The sequence below is a fragment of the Hyaloscypha bicolor genome, assembly GCF_002865645.1.
Source record: "Hyaloscypha bicolor E unplaced genomic scaffold K444scaffold_136, whole genome shotgun sequence".
NCBI classification, from domain to species: Eukaryota; Fungi; Ascomycota; class Leotiomycetes; order Helotiales; family Hyaloscyphaceae; genus Hyaloscypha; species Hyaloscypha bicolor.
This window is the reverse complement of record NW_020194638.1, coordinates 1,107,315-1,125,858: the sequence shown is the minus strand read 5'-3', so window position 1 is coordinate 1,125,858 and position 18,544 is coordinate 1,107,315. Positions and strand designations below refer to the sequence as shown.

The 18,544-nt window shown below is 49.5% G+C and overlaps 6 protein-coding genes across 6 annotated transcripts; 2 read left to right on the top strand and 4 right to left on the bottom strand.

Annotated features, from left to right (window-relative positions):
* Nucleotides 1-190: 190 nt before the first annotated feature.
* On the top strand, nt 191-2,167 carry K444DRAFT_540737 (heme peroxidase; the record flags this gene model as incomplete). The annotated part of the gene is made up of 6 exons (XM_024875735.1): nt 191-359; nt 450-665; nt 862-893; nt 946-1,143; nt 1,193-1,594; nt 1,646-2,167. The coding sequence occupies 6 exons, from the start codon at nt 191-193 to the stop codon at nt 2,165-2,167; spliced, it is 1,539 nt and encodes a 512-aa protein (XP_024730977.1).
* A 145-nt stretch (nt 2,168-2,312) lies between these two features.
* On the bottom strand, nt 2,313-4,359 carry K444DRAFT_135217 (allantoin permease). Its single transcript, XM_024870495.1, has 3 exons — nt 4,114-4,359; nt 3,537-4,066; nt 2,313-3,486 (listed from the first exon to the last, which is right to left on the bottom strand). Exons 1-3 carry the CDS (start codon nt 4,230-4,232, stop codon nt 2,459-2,461), a joined length of 1,677 nt encoding a protein of 558 aa, XP_024730976.1. The 5' UTR covers nt 4,233-4,359; the 3' UTR covers nt 2,313-2,458.
* A 1,762-nt stretch (nt 4,360-6,121) lies between these two features.
* K444DRAFT_598478 (amidase signature enzyme) lies at nt 6,122-8,922 on the top strand. Its single transcript, XM_024878537.1, has 2 exons — nt 6,122-7,063; nt 7,112-8,922. Exons 1-2 carry the CDS (start codon nt 6,540-6,542, stop codon nt 8,739-8,741), a joined length of 2,154 nt encoding a protein of 717 aa, XP_024730975.1. The 5' UTR covers nt 6,122-6,539; the 3' UTR covers nt 8,742-8,922.
* Nucleotides 8,923-12,487: 3,565 nt separating this feature from the next.
* Nucleotides 12,488-13,397, bottom strand: K444DRAFT_618535 (uncharacterized protein). The gene has a single exon (XM_024881341.1). It carries the CDS (start codon nt 12,918-12,920, stop codon nt 12,591-12,593), a length of 330 nt encoding a protein of 109 aa, XP_024730974.1. The 5' UTR covers nt 12,921-13,397; the 3' UTR covers nt 12,488-12,590.
* Nucleotides 13,398-13,869: 472 nt separating this feature from the next.
* Nucleotides 13,870-16,563, bottom strand: K444DRAFT_598475 (MFS general substrate transporter). The gene is made up of 3 exons (XM_024878536.1): nt 15,906-16,563; nt 14,383-15,859; nt 13,870-14,333 (listed from the first exon to the last, which is right to left on the bottom strand). The coding sequence occupies exons 1-3, from the start codon at nt 16,152-16,154 to the stop codon at nt 14,242-14,244; spliced, it is 1,818 nt and encodes a 605-aa protein (XP_024730973.1). The 5' UTR covers nt 16,155-16,563; the 3' UTR covers nt 13,870-14,241.
* Nucleotides 16,564-16,979: 416 nt separating this feature from the next.
* K444DRAFT_598472 (mitochondrial ferrochelatase-like protein) lies at nt 16,980-18,511 on the bottom strand. Its single transcript, XM_024878535.1, has 3 exons — nt 18,199-18,511; nt 17,560-18,148; nt 16,980-17,512 (listed from the first exon to the last, which is right to left on the bottom strand). Exons 1-3 carry the CDS (start codon nt 18,442-18,444, stop codon nt 17,049-17,051), a joined length of 1,299 nt encoding a protein of 432 aa, XP_024730972.1. The 5' UTR covers nt 18,445-18,511; the 3' UTR covers nt 16,980-17,048.
* Nucleotides 18,512-18,544: the final 33 nt, after the last annotated feature.

Below are 18,544 nucleotides of genomic sequence, written 5' to 3'. Positions count from 1 at the left end.
CATGAAGCCCAGGAAAGCAAGCGAGCAAAGTCCCTACATTAATATCAGATCCGTCACAATCACCACACAAATTTTGTCAGTTCGTCGGGCAACATTGTAGATTCTCGACACTCACATACCCGTAATACCCGCAAGAGTCTATTGTCTTTAAAGTATTCCAAAATCTTGTTTAGTACAAACTTGACATTAAATGTGGTCCTTCAAAAGACTTCTCGCACTCCCCACAATCCTCGGGCTTCTCTCAAGTGCCTATGGTGCCTTCTTCTACCCAAACACGCAAGCTTCTCTCCTCGAGCACATTCTAGTTGATACACATGGTGCGCATTCTTCAGGGTTCGCTGATGCGATCACTCCTTGTAGTAAGCATCCCCTGGCTAGCTATCGTCCCTAAAAATTTGTTCAGGGGCCGAGCTATCAAATCTTCAAAGCGTATGCTAATATCATAACAGCAAATTATGTTTCTGGGAACCAATCCATGGGTCGGACGACGGCAGCGCAATGGATCCGGGTTGCCTTCCATGATTTCGTGACTGCTGATGTAGCCTCGGGAACTGGTGGTCTGGATGCCAGTATTGGCTTTGAAACTCTGAGAGAGGAGAATTCGGGAAGCGCTTTTAATGACTCGTTCACTTTTTTTCGACCATATGTAAACCCTGTGATCAGTAGTAAGTACTGTCTCTTTTCCCTTCGCATTCCAAGAACTTCTTGCTTCGTGTTCAAGTGAGGAAGCAGCTGTGTTCTCGGACACAAAAAACATTATAAGTGATTCTTATAGCGAGAAATCATCTTCCATACACGCACCGAAAGCTTTCCAAGCCACTATTTTGTTCCTTTCACTGAGTGCTGACCTGAAATTTACAGCTGCGGACATTCTTGCCCTCTCAGTGGTAATGGTTAGTCAGGAGTCTCACTTGGTTTGTTTGAGAATCAAGTTAATGCTTTCAGAGCGTGGGCAACTGCGGCGGCGCTCAAATCCCTTTCAGAGCCGGCAGAATCGACGCCACAGGAGGTGGTGCTTTCGGAGTTCCAGCACCTGAGACTGACATCCCTACAACCTTGGGCTTCTTCAGCGGCGCCGGCTTCAATCAAGTCGATTCCATCGGCCTGACTGCATGTGGCCACACTTTAGGTAGTGTTCATCATGTAAAGTCCCCCTCCCTTCGCATCATCATCACTTACTGACGTATTCCAGGGAGGATTCCCAACGGTAGTGGGTCCCGAAGCCGTTTCATCAGATAACCTCGCTGGTGGTATCCACTTCGACACAACAGTGGCAAACTTCGACCCTCTGGTCGTACACGAGTACTTGAATGGCACAGGACAACGCGGAGGACCACTTGTGACGTCCTTTAACGTCTCATCTCGAAGTGATCTTCGGCTTTATGAGAGCGATAATAACCTCACTATGATCGCCCTCGGAGAGCAGGGTACGGGCTTTCTAAATACTTGCGTTGGGCTATTGCAGCGTATGATTGAGACGGTGCCGAAAAGCATTGTGCTCTCAGATGTTGTGACGCCAATGGAAGTAAAGCCCATAAACGCATCTCTCGATTTCGATAGCAAAGGAAACCTCTTCTTTTCAGGATATATACGAGTCAGTCCCCCTCTCTCCCTCTATCCTCCAACCTCTACTAAATACATCCAGATCCTGACACCAACTCCATCTTCCCCACCGTCCGCACCCGCGTTTCTCACCATAGCCTCCACCACCCCAATCCCCCTAACCCCCGAACCCGCACAAGGCCAGTCCATCTTCGGAACCACGGCCTTCTACCCGTTCGCCACCAAAGTCATAGATGCCGGCTCCTTCGCGCACTTCAGCGTCACCGGCCACGGTTCACACATCACGTTCCCCGTGCAAACTTCCGCTTTCGTCGTCCCCTCCCTCACCTCCGTCTCCTCCACATCAACAACGATTCTAAACTTCACCGTCGCAACAAGATCCAGAGTGGCGCCAACAGTCAAAGTCCAAGTCCCCGTCGGGCAACAAGGAACATTAGGTCCCGCTATAAAGACATTCGACAATGTGGCTGTTAACAATACAGGGAGGAAAGCAGGGTATGAACTCTGGGCTGGAAGCGTAGATGTTGGTGCTTTGGCGACGGGGGCGCTGAGTGTTGCGATATTGGACGGAGAGGGGAAGGAGGTTGACGTTGGGTTTTTCTGATTCAATTCCGGTTTCAGCCATTCGGCACTTGTCACCGGCAACGTGCATGATTTAGAAGAGAAAGACATTTTGGGGGCTATATTCATATTTCGCTAAAGAGGTCATTCAAATTCAAACACTCATCAAGTATCGTATCCCACAGCTGTGAGCTCTACACTTCTTCAATGACAGACTATCGGACATTCAACATTCAACTCAATCATTACCAAACCAAGGAAATCAAACACCTGACACTCTCGCTATCCAACTTCCGGAAAGACAGTAATGCCAGCGTCAAAATCCGTCAACGGATTAAACCTCATAGTCAGTCGACTTGACGACAACCTTCTCATCACCACCATCACTCCCATCAGCCTTCTCCTCCGTCGCACTGGTTTCCTCGAACGCCGCCTCGCCAGGGATCGTCTCCTCGATAAGCGTATTGGGTTCAGGGAAGAAGTGAGAAAGCACAGAGTACGACACAAAGGCGGAAGTGAAGCCCCAGATATAGAACATATCGTAGATATACCTTGAGCCTCCAATACCGCTTTGCAGTTTTGGGTTGACTGAAGCAGCCATACCAGGCAAGTTGGGGACAACGGAGATTAGGAAGGCGACGACGGCCCGCCAGTTGGTGCCGGCTTCGTTGTACCTATAGCGGGCGCGAGCCTTGTAGAGGGCGGGGACGTCGACGTGTGTCTTCTTCACGATCCAGTAGTCGGCGCCCATGATTGCCGCGATGGGAGCGAGGAAGGTGCCGAGACCGGCCATGAAGGAGAGGAGGGAGGCAGCAGAGTGGATGATTTTCCAAGGGACCATAATCCAGGCTGCGGTGATGGTTGCGATGATCACACCACGGCGGATATTGATGTATTTTGGGAAGAGGGAGGTCATGTCGTTGGCGCAGGAGATGACGTTTGCTGACAAGTTGGTTCCGATTTGGGCAATGACCCAGGCGAAGCCGACGAAGAAAGCCCCTGCACGGCCGGAAGGCCCGTTCCATTGTGCGGCGAGAGTGAGAGGGTCCCAAATGTACTCGCCGTAAACAACCTTAGCAGCAGAGGTAGAGATGATGCCGAAGAGACCGAGGCAAAGTTGGATGAGTGGCAGGAACAGGACTTGCCAGTAGACACCTTGCTCGCGCTTGAGGTAACGAGTGAAATCGGGGATGTTCGTTGCCATTGTTGCCCAGCCGCCAGTGATGGAAGACATGCTAGAGAGGATGAGCCAGGAGCGCATGGCGCCATCGACCTTGTACTCTTGTTTCCAGATGTCACCAGATCCGCCGGCTTTCTTGCACATGGCAATAACCACCCCGACGCAAGTGATGGAAACAACAACTGTTGATGGAGTCAGAGATCCGATAGAGAAAGACTATCATGTGACTTACCAAACTTGAAGATGAAGAACCATTGGAGTTTGTGTGGTGGGGTCAGAAGAATTGGGAACTGGATAGACCAGAAGATCAAGTGGCTGACCATCTGCTGAGTCGTGATGCCAACCGATTCGGGGATATGGTTCGGGATGTCTAAGAATGAAGGCCAAATAGCACGAATCATCTGAGTCATGGCGGTGGAACCAGTATAAGTCTGAATGGCGTGCCAGAAGAGTGCAGTTGTCATACGGACGATGACGGCGAAGCGGGCAAAGTACCATCCGAAGGAAGCACGCATGGCAACAGGGAAGGGCACGTGAAGGCGAGCACCCAAGATACCATTGAGGACGAGGGGGACAGTGCAGCAGAGGGATCCGAAGATGATACAGACAATAGCCTCACGATAGGTCAAGCCTACAGCGAGGATGGTGGCTGGGGCCTCCCAACTCTGAGCGTTCAAAGCATCGGAGAACCAGAAACCGGCCATGGTCAAGGCAGTCCAGGTACGGCGCTCATAAGGCGTAACATCCATATCGATGTTGGTCCTGAGCTTGTCAATAAAGATTCTTTTAGACAAGTCAAAGGTACTCACCAAGTTCCCTCATCTCCAAGGGCCCCCTTCTCCTGTGGAAGAATCCATCCTGAAGGCTTGGTCTTCTCCTTTGCTCCCGCCTTGATCTTCTGGAATCGGTTGCGAACGGCGCTGGCCATGTTGATTCCGGCTGAGGGACAGCTTTGGGTTTCAAAGTGGTGTTTGGACTGTCTTCAGTCGAACTGATGATGATTTTCTGAATATCATGAGAGAATTGACGTTGTTATATGCATTTCCTGCGCTCGCTATCCCGCTGAGGGCCAGAATCATTTTCACGGTGTATCTTGCGATAAAAACTTTTGGTGTATCGTAAGTCGTTGAGGTTCAGTTGATAACCGCCCGCATATGGGCATATTGGCCCATTATTGGGGAAATGCACTGCGATAAGAGCTGCCAAGGTCGAACGCGCCGCCGGTGGGCGAAGGCCAGCACCCTCCGGGAGAAATTCCCGGCGCTGGAGAGGCGAAACCGTCCCCACTACATGCCCTGCAGGAGGTTGGCACCCTTGCTGGGGCTCGCCAATGGTCCAGTGAGGGGCGAGAGCGAGAGGTTGTGGCTTGACAGCTTGGCTGGGTCCGTGTCTCTCCATCAATGCTTTTTCCTCCTTTCCAATAAGTTTCCTTGCTTTCAGCCCTCGAAACTCCGCCCATCAAGATGCCAGCCTTTCTCTATCTCTGCAAAGTCGCGTGCCATCGCTGGGTATCTCTGCCAGCGTGTATCGTTTTCGAGATCAGAAAACTCTCTTTCCTGTCCCAAGACGATGTTCTAGCCGCGGGACGAGGGCATGGCGTTTTCTGATCCATCCCATGGGGTTCCAGAAGGAGCGATCGACACGTCTCTTGCATATGCTTGAGAAATTCTCCGCCCACGGGGTGACCTGGACGACCAGGTGAAAGGTCTCACGAGAGGGGCTGGTCATGGAAGAAGCTTCACTTTCCCTGTCGAAGTCAGACACTCGAAATTTGGGCACGGGGAAGGCTTCTTACACTCCCAGTTGCTCCTGATGGCTCCGCCTTGACCTAATCAACAACGGTACATGCCTGTCTGCCGTTGCCATTGTCTGGAAATATGCACTTAACCCCATGTCTTGGGAAACTTCCAAGTTGTCACGAGTGGCCCAAACGCTTGGCTTTTGGTTCCAATTGCGAACCCCATGGCTGGGCGAATCCTCACCTCTTGCTTGACGCCTCACCCGCCTCCTCGCTCTCCATCCCACACTTCGTCGGCCACATGTTGACACGGCCTGGTATCAAGTGAGCCCTCCTCAGCCCCGCCCCAGTGGCCGACGTCCACTGCCTTCGGCAACGGCGCACAGGCTGGCATCAAAGGCAGCTCACCAGCACCGAACTCCCCTAGAACGTTGATCTGATTTGCAGCATCTGGATGGGGTCTCCGGAGAAGTGGCTGTCCGGGCATTCGGTTTCCGGGACGCGTCTGGCGTCCTTCGAAACTTGGTCAGTTATTAGCACAGCGAAAACTCTGAAGCAGGATGGCTCTTCATTGGAGATAATGGAGAGAGAGCGGCTTCGATCCAATTTCAGACGTCTGGGTAAGCAAGGGGAGCAAACTATGAAATTGTCCCGCGAGGCTAGATTTTCGTGCAAATGACAGCGATGAAGGCTTTCTTTCGGATCAAAAAGTAGGGGAAAGTCTGAGAGAAGGTGGAATGCGAGGACCTTGGAAGTGTTTATGGTTCTTCCGGCCATTTCGGGATGTTCTCGCCAATCAAGCGAAAGGGGGAAATTTGGCAAGAGCATCCAAGCACGTGACAAGGGTTTCCCGTGACCAAGACCAGGACAGACGTGGACCAAGAGCAGGCAAAGTCCCAGTTCCAATTGCATGCAGCTTCAAAATACCAGCAAATCATGTTGGCTTCCATCCCCAGCCCTGATTTGATGAAAGGGCGCTCTCTGCAGCCTCGTCCCAAGACAGCTAACCGAACCACTTACGGCAGTCGCAGCGCCCTCATGGCGCCCACTCTTCCTTCTCTTATCTCGGCCCTCTCACACTTCACGCCTTCGGCATGCCTACGGCCATGATGGCCAACGCGCTGGCCCCGCCGGCAGGAATAGCCTCGCTGGGCCTTAGGGTCTTGGGGCCGATGGCTTTTCTACTCACGATCTTCGACAAAAGTTTGTCGACTGAGATGTTGCTTTTTTGCTCCTACACCTCCCACCTTTGAACTGCAAGAAGCTTACGGAATCGACTCTCCAACTTCCCAGGAATCGATTCTTTTCTTTTCCTGTAGATACTTCCGGTGACCACTGCCACATTTTATACAGAGTCAATCCTCCTCCTCATCCTTGAGCCCTCCCAAAATCAGCTTGTCACTGAGCCCAACCTCATTATCGTCCAATTCACTACTCTGAGAAAGCCCAGTTTTGCCTCTCTTTCTATACACGCATTTTCCTTTTCGGATTATCAACATGGCTCCTCCAGTCAAGCTCTCCCTCTTGAATGCTCGCCCATATGCTTACAACTTCCCGCCTGCCACAACAGCACTGCTTATAATCGACATGCAGCGAGACTTTGTCGACAAGAACGGCTTTGGCTCCATTCAATGTGGCAATGACGAGATCCACTCTGCAGTCCGAACGATTGTTCCCACAATCCAGAAAGTCCTCGAGATGTCTAGGTCCCTTGGTATGACAGTAATTCATACTCGCGAAGGACATCGACCCGATCTCTCCGATTTGCCAGCATCCAAAAAGCTGAGACAAGTCAGCAATCCCAATGGGCACCATACAATGGGGATTGGCGATCGAGGTCCGATGGGAAGACTGCTGGTGAGGGGTGAGTGGGGTCATGATATTATCGATGAACTGAGGCAGCTCCCTGGTGAACCCGTGATTGACAAGCCAGGAAAGGGAAGTTACTGGGGAACTGGATTGCATAGGGTATTGCTTGCTAGAGGCATCACTCATATACTTGTCGCTGGCGTCACTACCGAGTAAGCCCTGCTCGGGACGGTTTTCCGTTCAGATGCTGACTGCAACAGGTGCTGTGTGACGACTACCCTCCGAGAGTGCCATGACCGCGGGTTCGAATGCGCCATATTGTCAGATTGCACAGGAGGATTCGATCAGCAGCAGGTCACCACATCTATGGATATTATCTGTGGTCAAGATGGCCTTTTCGGATTCATTGGGGAAAGCTCCGATTTTTTTGCTTCTGCCTCAAAATCGCGGGAATTGACCCCTCCCTCAACACCACCCGCTTCTGAGGATACGCTCCTGCCCATCGCTCAACTTCAGCAAAGATACAAAAGTGGGCTCGAGAGCCCGGAGAAGGTCATTCAAGCAGTGTATGATCGAATTGAGAAATATGAGAAGATCAATCCAGCTGTTTGGATCACCAAACAGACTCGGGATGAAGCCCTAGTTGCCGCGAAAGCGTTGTCCGAGAAATTCGTGGGGATGCCAATGCCTCCTCTCTATGGCATACCATTCGCACTGAAGGACAATATTGATGTTGAAGGTGTCGTCACAACAGCCACTCTTGAAAGTTTCGCATACACCGCAAAGTCCACCGCTCCGGCTGTCCAATTACTCCTCGATGCCGGAGCTCTTTATATCGGGAAGTTGAATATGGACCAACTCGCAACTGGCCTTTCTGGTTGCAGGTCTCCATATGGTACACCTCATAGCGTCTACAGTAAAGACCATATTTCCGGTGGATCTTCATCTGGCTCCGCTGTCGCTGTAGCGGCGGGTCTCGTTTCCTTCGCTCTTGGCACTGATACCGCTGGAAGTGGCCGCATTCCGGCAGCTTTCAACGGTATAGTCGGATTCAAGCCAACAAAAGGCACACTCTCCGCTCGTGGCATGGTGCCAGCCTGCAAGTCCCTCGACACCTTGTCCATCATCGCTCCAAACCTCACTGATGCCAGAAATGTCTGGTACGTTGTTGACAAGTATGACGCCGAGGATCCGTATGCAAAGCCTGAAACTACGCTCTCGCTCTGGAAGGCAGACTTCCGCGGCGCCAGAGATGGAGGTTTTACTTTCGGTGTCCCACCATTAGATGTGCTAGCCACCTGCTCAAAAGAGTACCAAGACCTCTTCCAAACAGCAATTCAGAAGCTTCGATCTTGCGGTGGCCGGCAAGTTGAAGTCGACTATACTCCCTTCGAAAAAGCTTCAGACCTCCTCTACAACGCTTCTCTAGTCCACGAACGCATCGCCTCAATCGGTTACGACTTCCTGATCAAAAACATCGACAACTTGCATCCCACCACCAAAGCCCTCTTTCAAGCAGCTCTCGACTCACCCGTGAAACCGTGGAACGTCTTCCACGATCAAGCCCTACAAGCACAATACACAATGCAAGCCCAGAAGATTTTCAACCCGCTCGAAGGAGGCATCGACGTCCTGCTCGTGCCGAGCGCGCCCTGCCATCCAACCATTAAGGAGATGGAAGAGGATCCTCTTGGCTTGAATGCTAAGGTTGGTACATTTACGCATGCGGGTAATGTGGTGGATCTCTGTGGAGTCAGTGTTAATGCGGGGTGGGTGGAGAAGGAGGAGGGGAAGCTGCCGTTCGGGGTTACGTTTTTGGGGGGCAGTGGGTTTGATGGGAGGGTGTTGGATATTGCTGCTGTTTTTGAGGAGACGGTGGGAAAGGCATAGAGTGAGATGGGGGGTATGCGTGGTGGACTGCATTTGAAGTGGGAGTTTGGGATAGGATCGGATTGGATTGCATGACTTGATTTTGTTGGCTTCTCCGTGATATCAAGATGAGAGATGATGTGTATACTCGGTATATATTTATATTATTATGCAATACAATGACCAAGAAAGACAGTAACGCTTTAAGAGATTTTGGTTCATCGAAACTTTTGTGTCGGCGTATAAATGCAATATTGATAAGTTCCCCTCCGCTTTTGCTAAGCGAGACAGGGAAATTGTGTTGGGTGCCTCACTACACTGCTCACATACAAGGTTCAAAGGAAGTAAAAGATCACGAAAGCAGAGCAGCCACGCTGGTATACAACAAAAGGTTTCAATGGTCTAAAGTAAATGTGATGTGTATTGGCGTAGTGAATAAAAAGAGGAGGGGAGTAACGCGAATTCCACCCTGTTCGACGAGAACAATGTGTCTAATAATTTAATTAATTATAATTATTAACCGGTAATTAAATTAAATTAAGTCCGAAATCTGGTAATTAGATTATAATTAATTATTAAGCCACATGAACCTATAAAAGGAGCATATAATTAAGGGGCTATATAAGGTTAAAGATAAGACTTGAGTAAGGTTTCATATAACTTTAACTTAAGTATATAAGAAGATAAGAGTAAAAAAAAGCTTAAAAGAGGATATAAGCTTATAAGAGATAATCACGTGAGAGAAATACATGTGAAAATAGAAGGCGAGAAGCAGGACATTTATAAGAAGAGAGGAGTATATAAGAGTAAGAGGTTAAGAGAAGAGTCTTTGATATCTTTTTAAGTAAAAGAAATATGTTTTCTTATACGTATCTCTCACGTGATAATTTAATTAATTTAATTAATTATCCAAATTAAGGTAATTTATTTTTAGTTTTCAAGATAGTAATTAATTAATTACTGTAATTATTTTTGACACATTGGACGAGAATATAAAGTGAAGACGTGCAACAAAACCTTGATGGCGGCTAGTTAATCCATACTCTAGTAAAAGCTATTAAAGGCTTGATATTGGATTCTTTGCTATTCTCATCGTGCTAGATGAACCTGGAACACTGACGCGCATGTGCAACAAAACCTTTCTGGGAGAAGCTTTACTTTTGAGCACTACACTCTCACTCCTTCCTACTTTAAAAGTCACGGGTAAATCTCAGGGATATGTGAGCTAGCAAGTTGAAAGGAAGCTTATGTTTCAATATGGGAACGATTATTGGGATATCATTTGAAATTAATGGTCAATTTTGGAGGGGAATGATGTTTTGAAGCTTGGATTATCATTCCCGTCCTATTCTCCATCCGACTTTCATTGATCCTTCTCTCCTGCTCCTTCCTCTCCCTTCCTGCTCCCAACCATCTTTCCCTCAATCCTCATCCATCGAAGATATAGAACGATTGATCACTGGCTTTGCCGATGCTTCCATGACGGAGACAAAATTTGGTTGTTGTTGAATGGCTGGTTGCTGTTGAGTGGTTGGTTGCTGTTGAATGGCTGGTTGTTGTTGTTGCGTTGTCGCGAAGGGTGCCATCTCTCCCTCGATATCCATTACATCACCCTCCTGCTTTGTCTTCTTTCGCAACGGGCCCTCCCCATCCTTGACTGCTCTATATCCCATGTCCAATTGCAATCGGGTTCGTTTCCGTGTTTGGATTTCCTGGTGGTCCATCTCTACATCCTCACCTTCTTCACGATCCATGCCTGGGCCGTTGTCTTCTTCGATACCGGAGCCAAGATCCATGGCATAGTCTTCGTCGTCGATTTCCATCATCTCTCCATCTCCACTTCTCAATTGTACATCTTCCTCCTCATCGTCATCGAGCGCCGAGCTCTCGTCCACAGGAGTAAGCAAGTGAAGACAGAAGCGGAAAGCGTAAGGACAACTCCATCTGGGCCATCCCTTGCGAATCGCCTCGGATCCACAGGCCTCTAGTCCTCTCGCCCATTTGCCTTGCTCATCCCCAGGATGCACAAAGCAATACTCCTGCTCAACCTCATGCCTGCTCCAATCTTTAGACCAGACATACGGTGTGTGGTAATAGAGATCGCTGAAAGCCTGTGAGGCATCTATGCCTCTTTTAAACTTTTTCGGATCGAGGACAACGAAGTCCTTTGCTTCAACGTCGAACTTGTCGGGGCGGCCGGAGGTAAGTTCGTGGTTATTGAGCTCAAGAACTCTATGATTATGAGCAATGTAAGCAATACGAGCAAGAAGAGGGTCGGTGAGTTTCTTCGGGCCGAAGTTTTCGAGTTTCTTGTTGTAACGGATCTGGTGATTGATATAGAAAGCCTCGCAGCTGTTGGCGATGGTCATTGCTCGTTGCCAGAGCTCGAGATGGGGAAGGAAGATTTTTGCGGCGTTAGGAGAGTAACATCTTTGGTATTTACGGATGGGGAAAAGCTCTTTGTCGAACCAGGAGAGCTTGAATGTCGTCAGAGGCAAATTGAGAAATCCGAATGTTGGGTTAGGTGTTAGATCCGCTCGTTTTTGGGTCCATTGTTTGACTTCGTTGCGGATGTCTGCACAGGATTGTGAGAGTGCTGAAATAGGACTGTGGCTCTTGCTAGTTGGTGAGATAATGACGGTGTGTTCGGCGTCGACCAGGTTGTCGTAAATGAGGTAGCGGATGTCTGGGTGAAGAAACTTGAGAAAGAGGGATCCGGCTGGGGGGGTCGATTTTGGGTTTCCGGTGTTGAGGGATGCGGTGCTGAAGTCGATGTCTTGTTGGTGGCCTTTGGTTGGTTGTGGTATGGCGAATCCAGAGACGGGATTGGTCGATTGAAGATTGGGTTCGGAGAAAAGTTGGTTCTTTCTAGTTTTCAATCGAACCATTTTCATGGTAAAGCCGGAAGTGTCCCTGGTTGTGACGATTTTAGTGTTGTTTGTGGTGGTTGCTCCCGTGGTTTGGTTGTTCTTAGCTTCCCCGAGTCTCATGGATCTGTGGCCAATTTCGGTCCCAGTCGTAGATTTGGAGGGTCCGAGGATTATTCTTGAGGCACGTGTTTGAGTCTTTCCGGTGGTGGTTTTCTTGTCGGTTGCGGAGTTCTTCGAAATTTTGAGAGTGGATTGGCCCGCCATTTTCTCGGCTTTGGCGAAGAATCGAGTAAGGTATGTGGCCGTTGAGTTCAACGCAAAGATTGAAAAAATGAGGTTCGAATGTTGTATCGAGCTGTCTGAGATTGACTTGAACAGCTGAGTGGTTTCTGGCGTGTTTGTGATCGTTATCGTAAATCGTGGGGGCGTGAGAGGAGAGTTGTCGAAGTTCTGTGTGTAGTTGTATGTGGAGAAAAGTTTCGAGGAGGAAGTAGGGGAGCTCGATTTTATACTACGTGCCAGAGACTAAAATTTTGATCTTGACTCACTGAGTTTGAGCTAGGAATTGGGTGTGTGAGGGTTTGATAGTGAGGGCATATAAACCATGGATTTATATTTTTGTTCCCATAATGGCGGTACGCCAACTTGGCGTTCCCGAGATCGTGAACCACGGTTCGGGCCATAGGGCGGAACGGATAGGTAGGGCTAACCCAAAACTTGAGCCGAGCGAATAAAAACTTCTACTTTTGTTGCAAAATATAGTCGCCCTCAGTTCTTGTTCCTATCCCCAAAAATTGTCTCGTATAAGGATGCGAAGGTTGGGTGACCCCTATTTTATTAAGCGAGCGCAAGCGATATCGTCCACACCCTCATAATTTCAAATTCACTTACCTCGCCGCCTCATTCATCGCAAACTCTCGCACTTGCAAGAAGCCCTCCCGTCCTGAAAGGCTAGGCTTCAATTGAGGGTGACTCAAGCGCTAGAAAGCACTTCCGTTTTCTAGCTTTCCCTCTCCCGCCGTCGATGGAACGCTTCTCCGTCCCAAATGAGGTTGTCAGTCGTGTAACTTTCGTCGGTTCCAGAAGACAAGATGATAGCCCGATGAGGGCAAGGGAGAGCTCTTGATTTTGAGCTATGGCCTAGGAATATCAGCGCAACAAAAGGGTATAAGAATTCCATCTCCCTCCATCCTTTGAAAAATTTATCATTCCTTCGCATCACTTTTCCCCTCCGTTCCGCGTACTCCCTCCCTTTCTTCCAAGTCATCTCCTTATCAACGTGCATCGCACTTTCTCTTTCCCATTCCCTCTCCTTCTTCCCTCTTCTCATCGTTTCCCCCTTGGTTCTTCGCCACTCGCTTCTTCAATCCCTTCCTCCTCGCCGGTCACAGGCATTGAGGGCTGGATCTCACCACAACAATCAGCAGAGTCCCATTGCACGAGTCTTGCTAGTATAACCAAGTGGGAGAGGGATGAGTTAAATCGAGGGAGAATGATGCAAGCTGGGCTAGCACGATCCGATTGTGGAAAGCCGAAAATCTCTCCGCTCGTGTCGAATCCTCGGTGGCATGGCTCCGGGCTCCGCTCTACTGTTGTGATGATGGGTTTGTATAACAGGTAAGTAAACCCCTATGCGATGTCTGGCTGACGGTGGAAAGGGAGCCTAGCATTGGTCTGACCTTCGCGTTGGTGTTAGGCGTCAGTACCCGGATGGGGAAGCCAACAGACCGCATTTGCTGTATGCTTGAAAGTCAGTTTGTGTGCTGGGATGATGGTTGGTTGGGAGGATCAAGAAGTTGTAGTCGAATCTTAGCACCGTAGATAGAGACACTTGCTAATAGCAAACTCCCAGTGCCTGCTTCTGCTCGACGCTCAACCTTCCGCCTGCCGCGAGATCTTCGTGACACCTGCGCTCTATTCCTATCCGCGAACTTGTTTCTGCCTCTTTTCTCATCGTACTTCACCTCCATCTCCAGGTAGCAATCTCACATACCTGCTTAAGCCAGGATTCAAGATCCGGAGTGTTTCTCAGACAGTGCTCTGTATTGGCCTCAGATTTTCTCTGTATGTGAAATTTCGGATTCTTGATCTCTTCCCGTGATGAGTCGACAAGATTCCCACCGATCGGCATAGTTGCATGAATTGATGTCAAGCAGAGCGGTTGTTCGAGGAGACGTTGCTCTGCTGATTCTTTCGCTCTTTCGCACCGTTCAACTTCGGCAAGCTTCGTCACAGGAAGCAGGCTACGCTAGAGATTATTCATTCTCATGTTTATATATCCTGTCTATCCTTCCTTCATCTTCCTCCGTAGATACACCAAGTTCCATCAATACATCCATACAACTCAATCTTCATATCTTCATCTCATCTCGTCTCATATCACCTCCTCTTGCTTAAAAAATGGAACACTGGAACAGGAACAGCGCTGTCTAGATCTATCTTGTCCGTACCGCACGTGTATACCCAGTCCAATCCTCGCGCTGAAAGGTGGGGTACAAATGAATCGTACAATCAAGTACAATCAAACCCCATGCGCTGATCCAAGGTACCAAAATGTACCTGCTCCTATAGTTCTAATAAATGAAATGTGTAAAATGTAAAATATATATACTGCAACGAAAGAAAGTGCATAGTCAGAGAGGTGGAGGGGGTCAGATCCCGGTGATTTCTTCATCGAGGAGAACGTCTGGGTCAGTGTTTGTTCTCGTCTGGCCTCTCTGCATGACTGGGTCCTCAAGATAAACTATTCGAGGTTAGGGAGTGGTTAAGAGGGAGGTAAAGAGGAGACTCACTATGCGGTCTAATAAACCAACTACAAAAGAACGCCACCACAAAACAACCACTCAACACCACGAACACCGCCTGCGGGAATCCCTTAACGGTCCACGCATAAATCATATTAAAGATGAGCGGACAAATGATCCTAGCAAGTGCATGCAGTAGCCCTGTCGCACCGAGCAGCTGTCCGATTTTATCGTGGGGTACATGTTTCGTAAGCGCGGATTGCAGTGTTGGACTCGCGATTCCTCCAAACGAAGTGACAATCCCAGCGAGGACGAAGAGGCCTCCTGTGCGCACCAGGGCGTAGCCGGTGAAGCCGATGAATTCGAGGAAGATTGCTACGCGGATGATAGAGAGATCCAATGTGTCGGAGCCGGAGTTTGGTTCAGGAGTTGCGAAGCCTGAGTCTCGACGTTGTTTGTTGGCGCGGCGGGTCCGGACGAGGTAGTTTAGGCCGGGGAGGACGAGGACCAGGGTCGAGACACGGAACGAATTTACGACGGAGGTGAAGACGCTGATTTGGGCCGTGTCCCAATCGAATTGGTAGCCCATGTAATAGACTACTACTGTCATGGCGCCCATTGCTACGCCGAAGATGATGGTATCGACGGTGGAGAGGAGAATGAGGTTTGCTCGGAGGGCCGAGGAGGTTCCGGGGCCTGTTGGGTAGAGGATCTTCAGTGGTGCCAGGATGTTGGCTCTCTTGAGGGTTGCCTTCCAACCGATCGGTCCATTGAATCGACCTCCCATTTCTGCAGCATACTTCTCCCGGGCAAGAAGTTGTCGTTTCTTGGTGAGAGATTCGGGGACCACGAGGACAATGTAGAAGATGAACAGGGTGTGTATTGCCAAGGCGAAGTAGAACATGGTGACAATCGAGCCCGTCTTCTTGACAATGAGAGCGGCGATCAAGGGGCCCACTGCAATCCCGCCAAACAAACATGCATGGAAATATCCGAACGTGACGGCACGCTTTGGAGGAGGAGTACAGTCTGCAGCATAGGCATGGGTGAGGGCCATGCTGGCGGTTAAAGAACCACAAAATCCATCGAATACTGCACCTACGAGCAGCCATCGGTAGTGGATAGTATCTGGGAATGTGCCAGCTAAAATTGTGATGATCTCGCCAAAGAAGCCGCCTAAGCTGGTGATGATAAGTAGCTTCAAACGGCCGAACCGATCAGAGAGAGCACCCAGTTTTGGGGCCATAACGGCGCTCAACATCCCAGCAACAATTGTGAGGGCGAGCATGAACTTTGTAGCCATTGCTTGGACTTCTGGTATATGGCGGCATTTTTCGTTGTCCATGTCCATAAGAGATGGCTTTAGGGTCAATGTGCCGATAATTGAGGGTCTAAGCAAGAGGTTCTCGTTGGATTCGACGAGGTATTCCCGGCATACGAGGGATAGAATCAAGTTGAGCTTAGGGACCAAGATACCGCCCATCGCAAGCGTGAGGAGGAAGAAGGGGCCGATTAACCAGAGCATCTACACATATCAGCTTGAATCCAGCAACGGGGATAGTTATCCCAACCGAAGGTTTGTGCCACCAAGTCACACCCTCAAAGTCTGCATATCCTGCCCATACTGTTTCCGTCCGGTCTTCACCATCTTCTTCTGAACTGCCACTTCCACTGTCCAGCAGCGGCGTAATCTCGTCGCTCGATATCTTGTTCATTCCAGCATTCCGCTTCAACGAGTCCTTTGCTCCCCATATCTCTCCATCGTGACGTCCATTACTGCGCTCGCGTACCCCGCCTTGGGATTCATTCTGGTTGTCCATGGCTTTCCTCAATTGTTGGGTGTAAGCTTATCGTTTGCCAGTATACTGGAGGTTATCTGGCAATTCGTCTTCGTCTTGCGTCGATCGATATGCAGGACCATCAACTCCAGAATTCGGATATTTTGGAACACAGTGTTGTTCGCACAACTATCGCCTGTGCGAGCTAGAGGAGGGAGGTCGTTATCTTGGTGGAGTCTTGTCCACGGCGGGAGTGGAGTGGTGTGCTGGCTCCTTCACAGCGATGCTTGGATCTGGCGAGCGACACTGCGGATCCGATTGAGTCGCCTATCTTAAGTTTGTATCAAGGTACGGACGACCACGTAATTAGCCTTGAAGCTTCCCAGCATGAAACGGCTTCTGGCGTATCATAGCATCGAAAATGTGGGATTTCAAGCAGAAGCAAGTTGACTTTAGCAGGTCGTTTTGCTTGATAATCCACCTGGGAGCAGATCTCGGGGTTACAAGGGGAAGCCCGAGGATTGCTGGGATCTCGGGCCCCGCCCTAGGATTTGATCCCGCAGGGGATTCTCACATCAGCATCTTGTTGGATGGCCATTGCTTCACTGTCCTCCCACAGTGAGATTTCGACGTGGCTCTAATGAACAGGGCAGGTACAGTTTTGTCTGCCTGTGCAGACGCGTGTCCCTTCGAGAGGCGGGTAAGATACGGTTGTGCTCTCAAGCATCTCACCAGGCTTGGCACAAAATCTCCGAGCCCGATTCTGTGTTCTCAAAGTCATGACGCTATGCATAATGCATTGTAACCATGCAAGCGTCCCCGGCATTTTGGGATGCTAACACCGGATCAGCTGATATTGAAGAATGGATCAAGTGACTCTTTGTAACCAATATATACATTTTTAAAAATACACAATTAGTGGCCTAAACGCAACATCTAAACTGCGAAAGTCGCTCCTGGGCCCTGACCAGCAAAGAACTTTTTGCTCTCAGCGCATCTATCATTCTTACAACCAGGGCATCGCAGTCCCATCTGCTTACTGCACGTCACGCCACTGTCGAGATGGCTCTTGGCAATGTCCGCCAGTGCTTGAATGAACACTGGGTTCCCGTTCAAACTCTCTGATCTTTTGATGGTCTCCGAGTGGCCTGATTCCCCGATGACTTCTTGATCCAATTCATAAAGCGTTTCGATGTGGTCGGATGTGAATGCAACTGGGATAAGAATCATATTCTTCTGACCTTTTTTGATGTACTCTTCAACTGTGTCGCTCGTTTGGGCACCGAGCCAGGCGTTGGGTCCTACTTGGGATTGCCAGACCAGACGGTAAGGGTGAGAATGGCCGAGTCTTTGCATAACAGCATGCACCGTTGCCGCTACCTCGGCGGGGTACGGATCACCTAACCTGGATCAGTAAGGAAGCCATCAACACTTGACTCAAACGTACCTCTGTTGACTACAGACATTGGCAAGCTGTGGGCCGAAAACAAGAGCACAACATCGTCTCGTACATCCTCTGGAAATGTAGCAAGCTGGTCTTCAATGTTGAGCGCGATGGCATCAACCAGACCTGGATGAACCGGCCATCGATCAATCACACTCCAGCTGATCGTGCCATCATTTCCGGCCTCAACAGCATCAGTAGGAGCCTTCCCTTCCAGTCTTTGTCTCCACTTCCATAATTCGTTCAGGCTGCTTCCTGTAGTCGAGCAGCTGTATTGAGGGTATTGCGTAAATGCCACGGCCCTTCCACCCTTTCCGCCACCAAACCCATCCTCTAATAACTTATTGTACATCTCTTCAGTCAGGGGGTTCGCGTATCTGAATGCAACATATGGCTTATGCGGTGCTGTCTCCGGCGAGATCTTGTCTAGAATCTTGCACATTTCGGAAGCTTGATATTCGGACCATTTTCGAATGGGAGATCCGCCACCAATTGCCGCATATTGTTTGATAATCTTTGGGGTCCGGCGCTTCGAGATTAGAGGTCCAAGGTAGTTTTGTAGTCGGCCGAGAGGAATTAAATCGCCATCTGCCTGGGGAAGAATTAGATGGTGGGGTGTGAGGTGGTGGGGTAGTTACGAACAAAAAGTCTGCTCAAGAAGTCTCCCACTTCATCTGTTGTTGATGGACCTCCCATATTCATGAATACCATAGCAGTAGGGCCCTTAGAGCTTGTTGCATCTTGTGTCACGGGAGGTACCGGCGTTGCGAATGATCGCAATTGGTTTGCGCTGGTTCGTTGCCATAGTGGCGATGGACTTGTCAACTTCGATATGGTTGATTGTGATGCCCTCTTGGTTAGCTGGCTTATGGGGGCCCGGAAAGCCATTGTTGGAGTGCCCTTAAAGTTGGACAGAGGGAAGATGTTATAACGTGAACATCGCCGAGGCTGGTTGATAATGTTTAAGTCTGGGCAGTTCGACGATGAT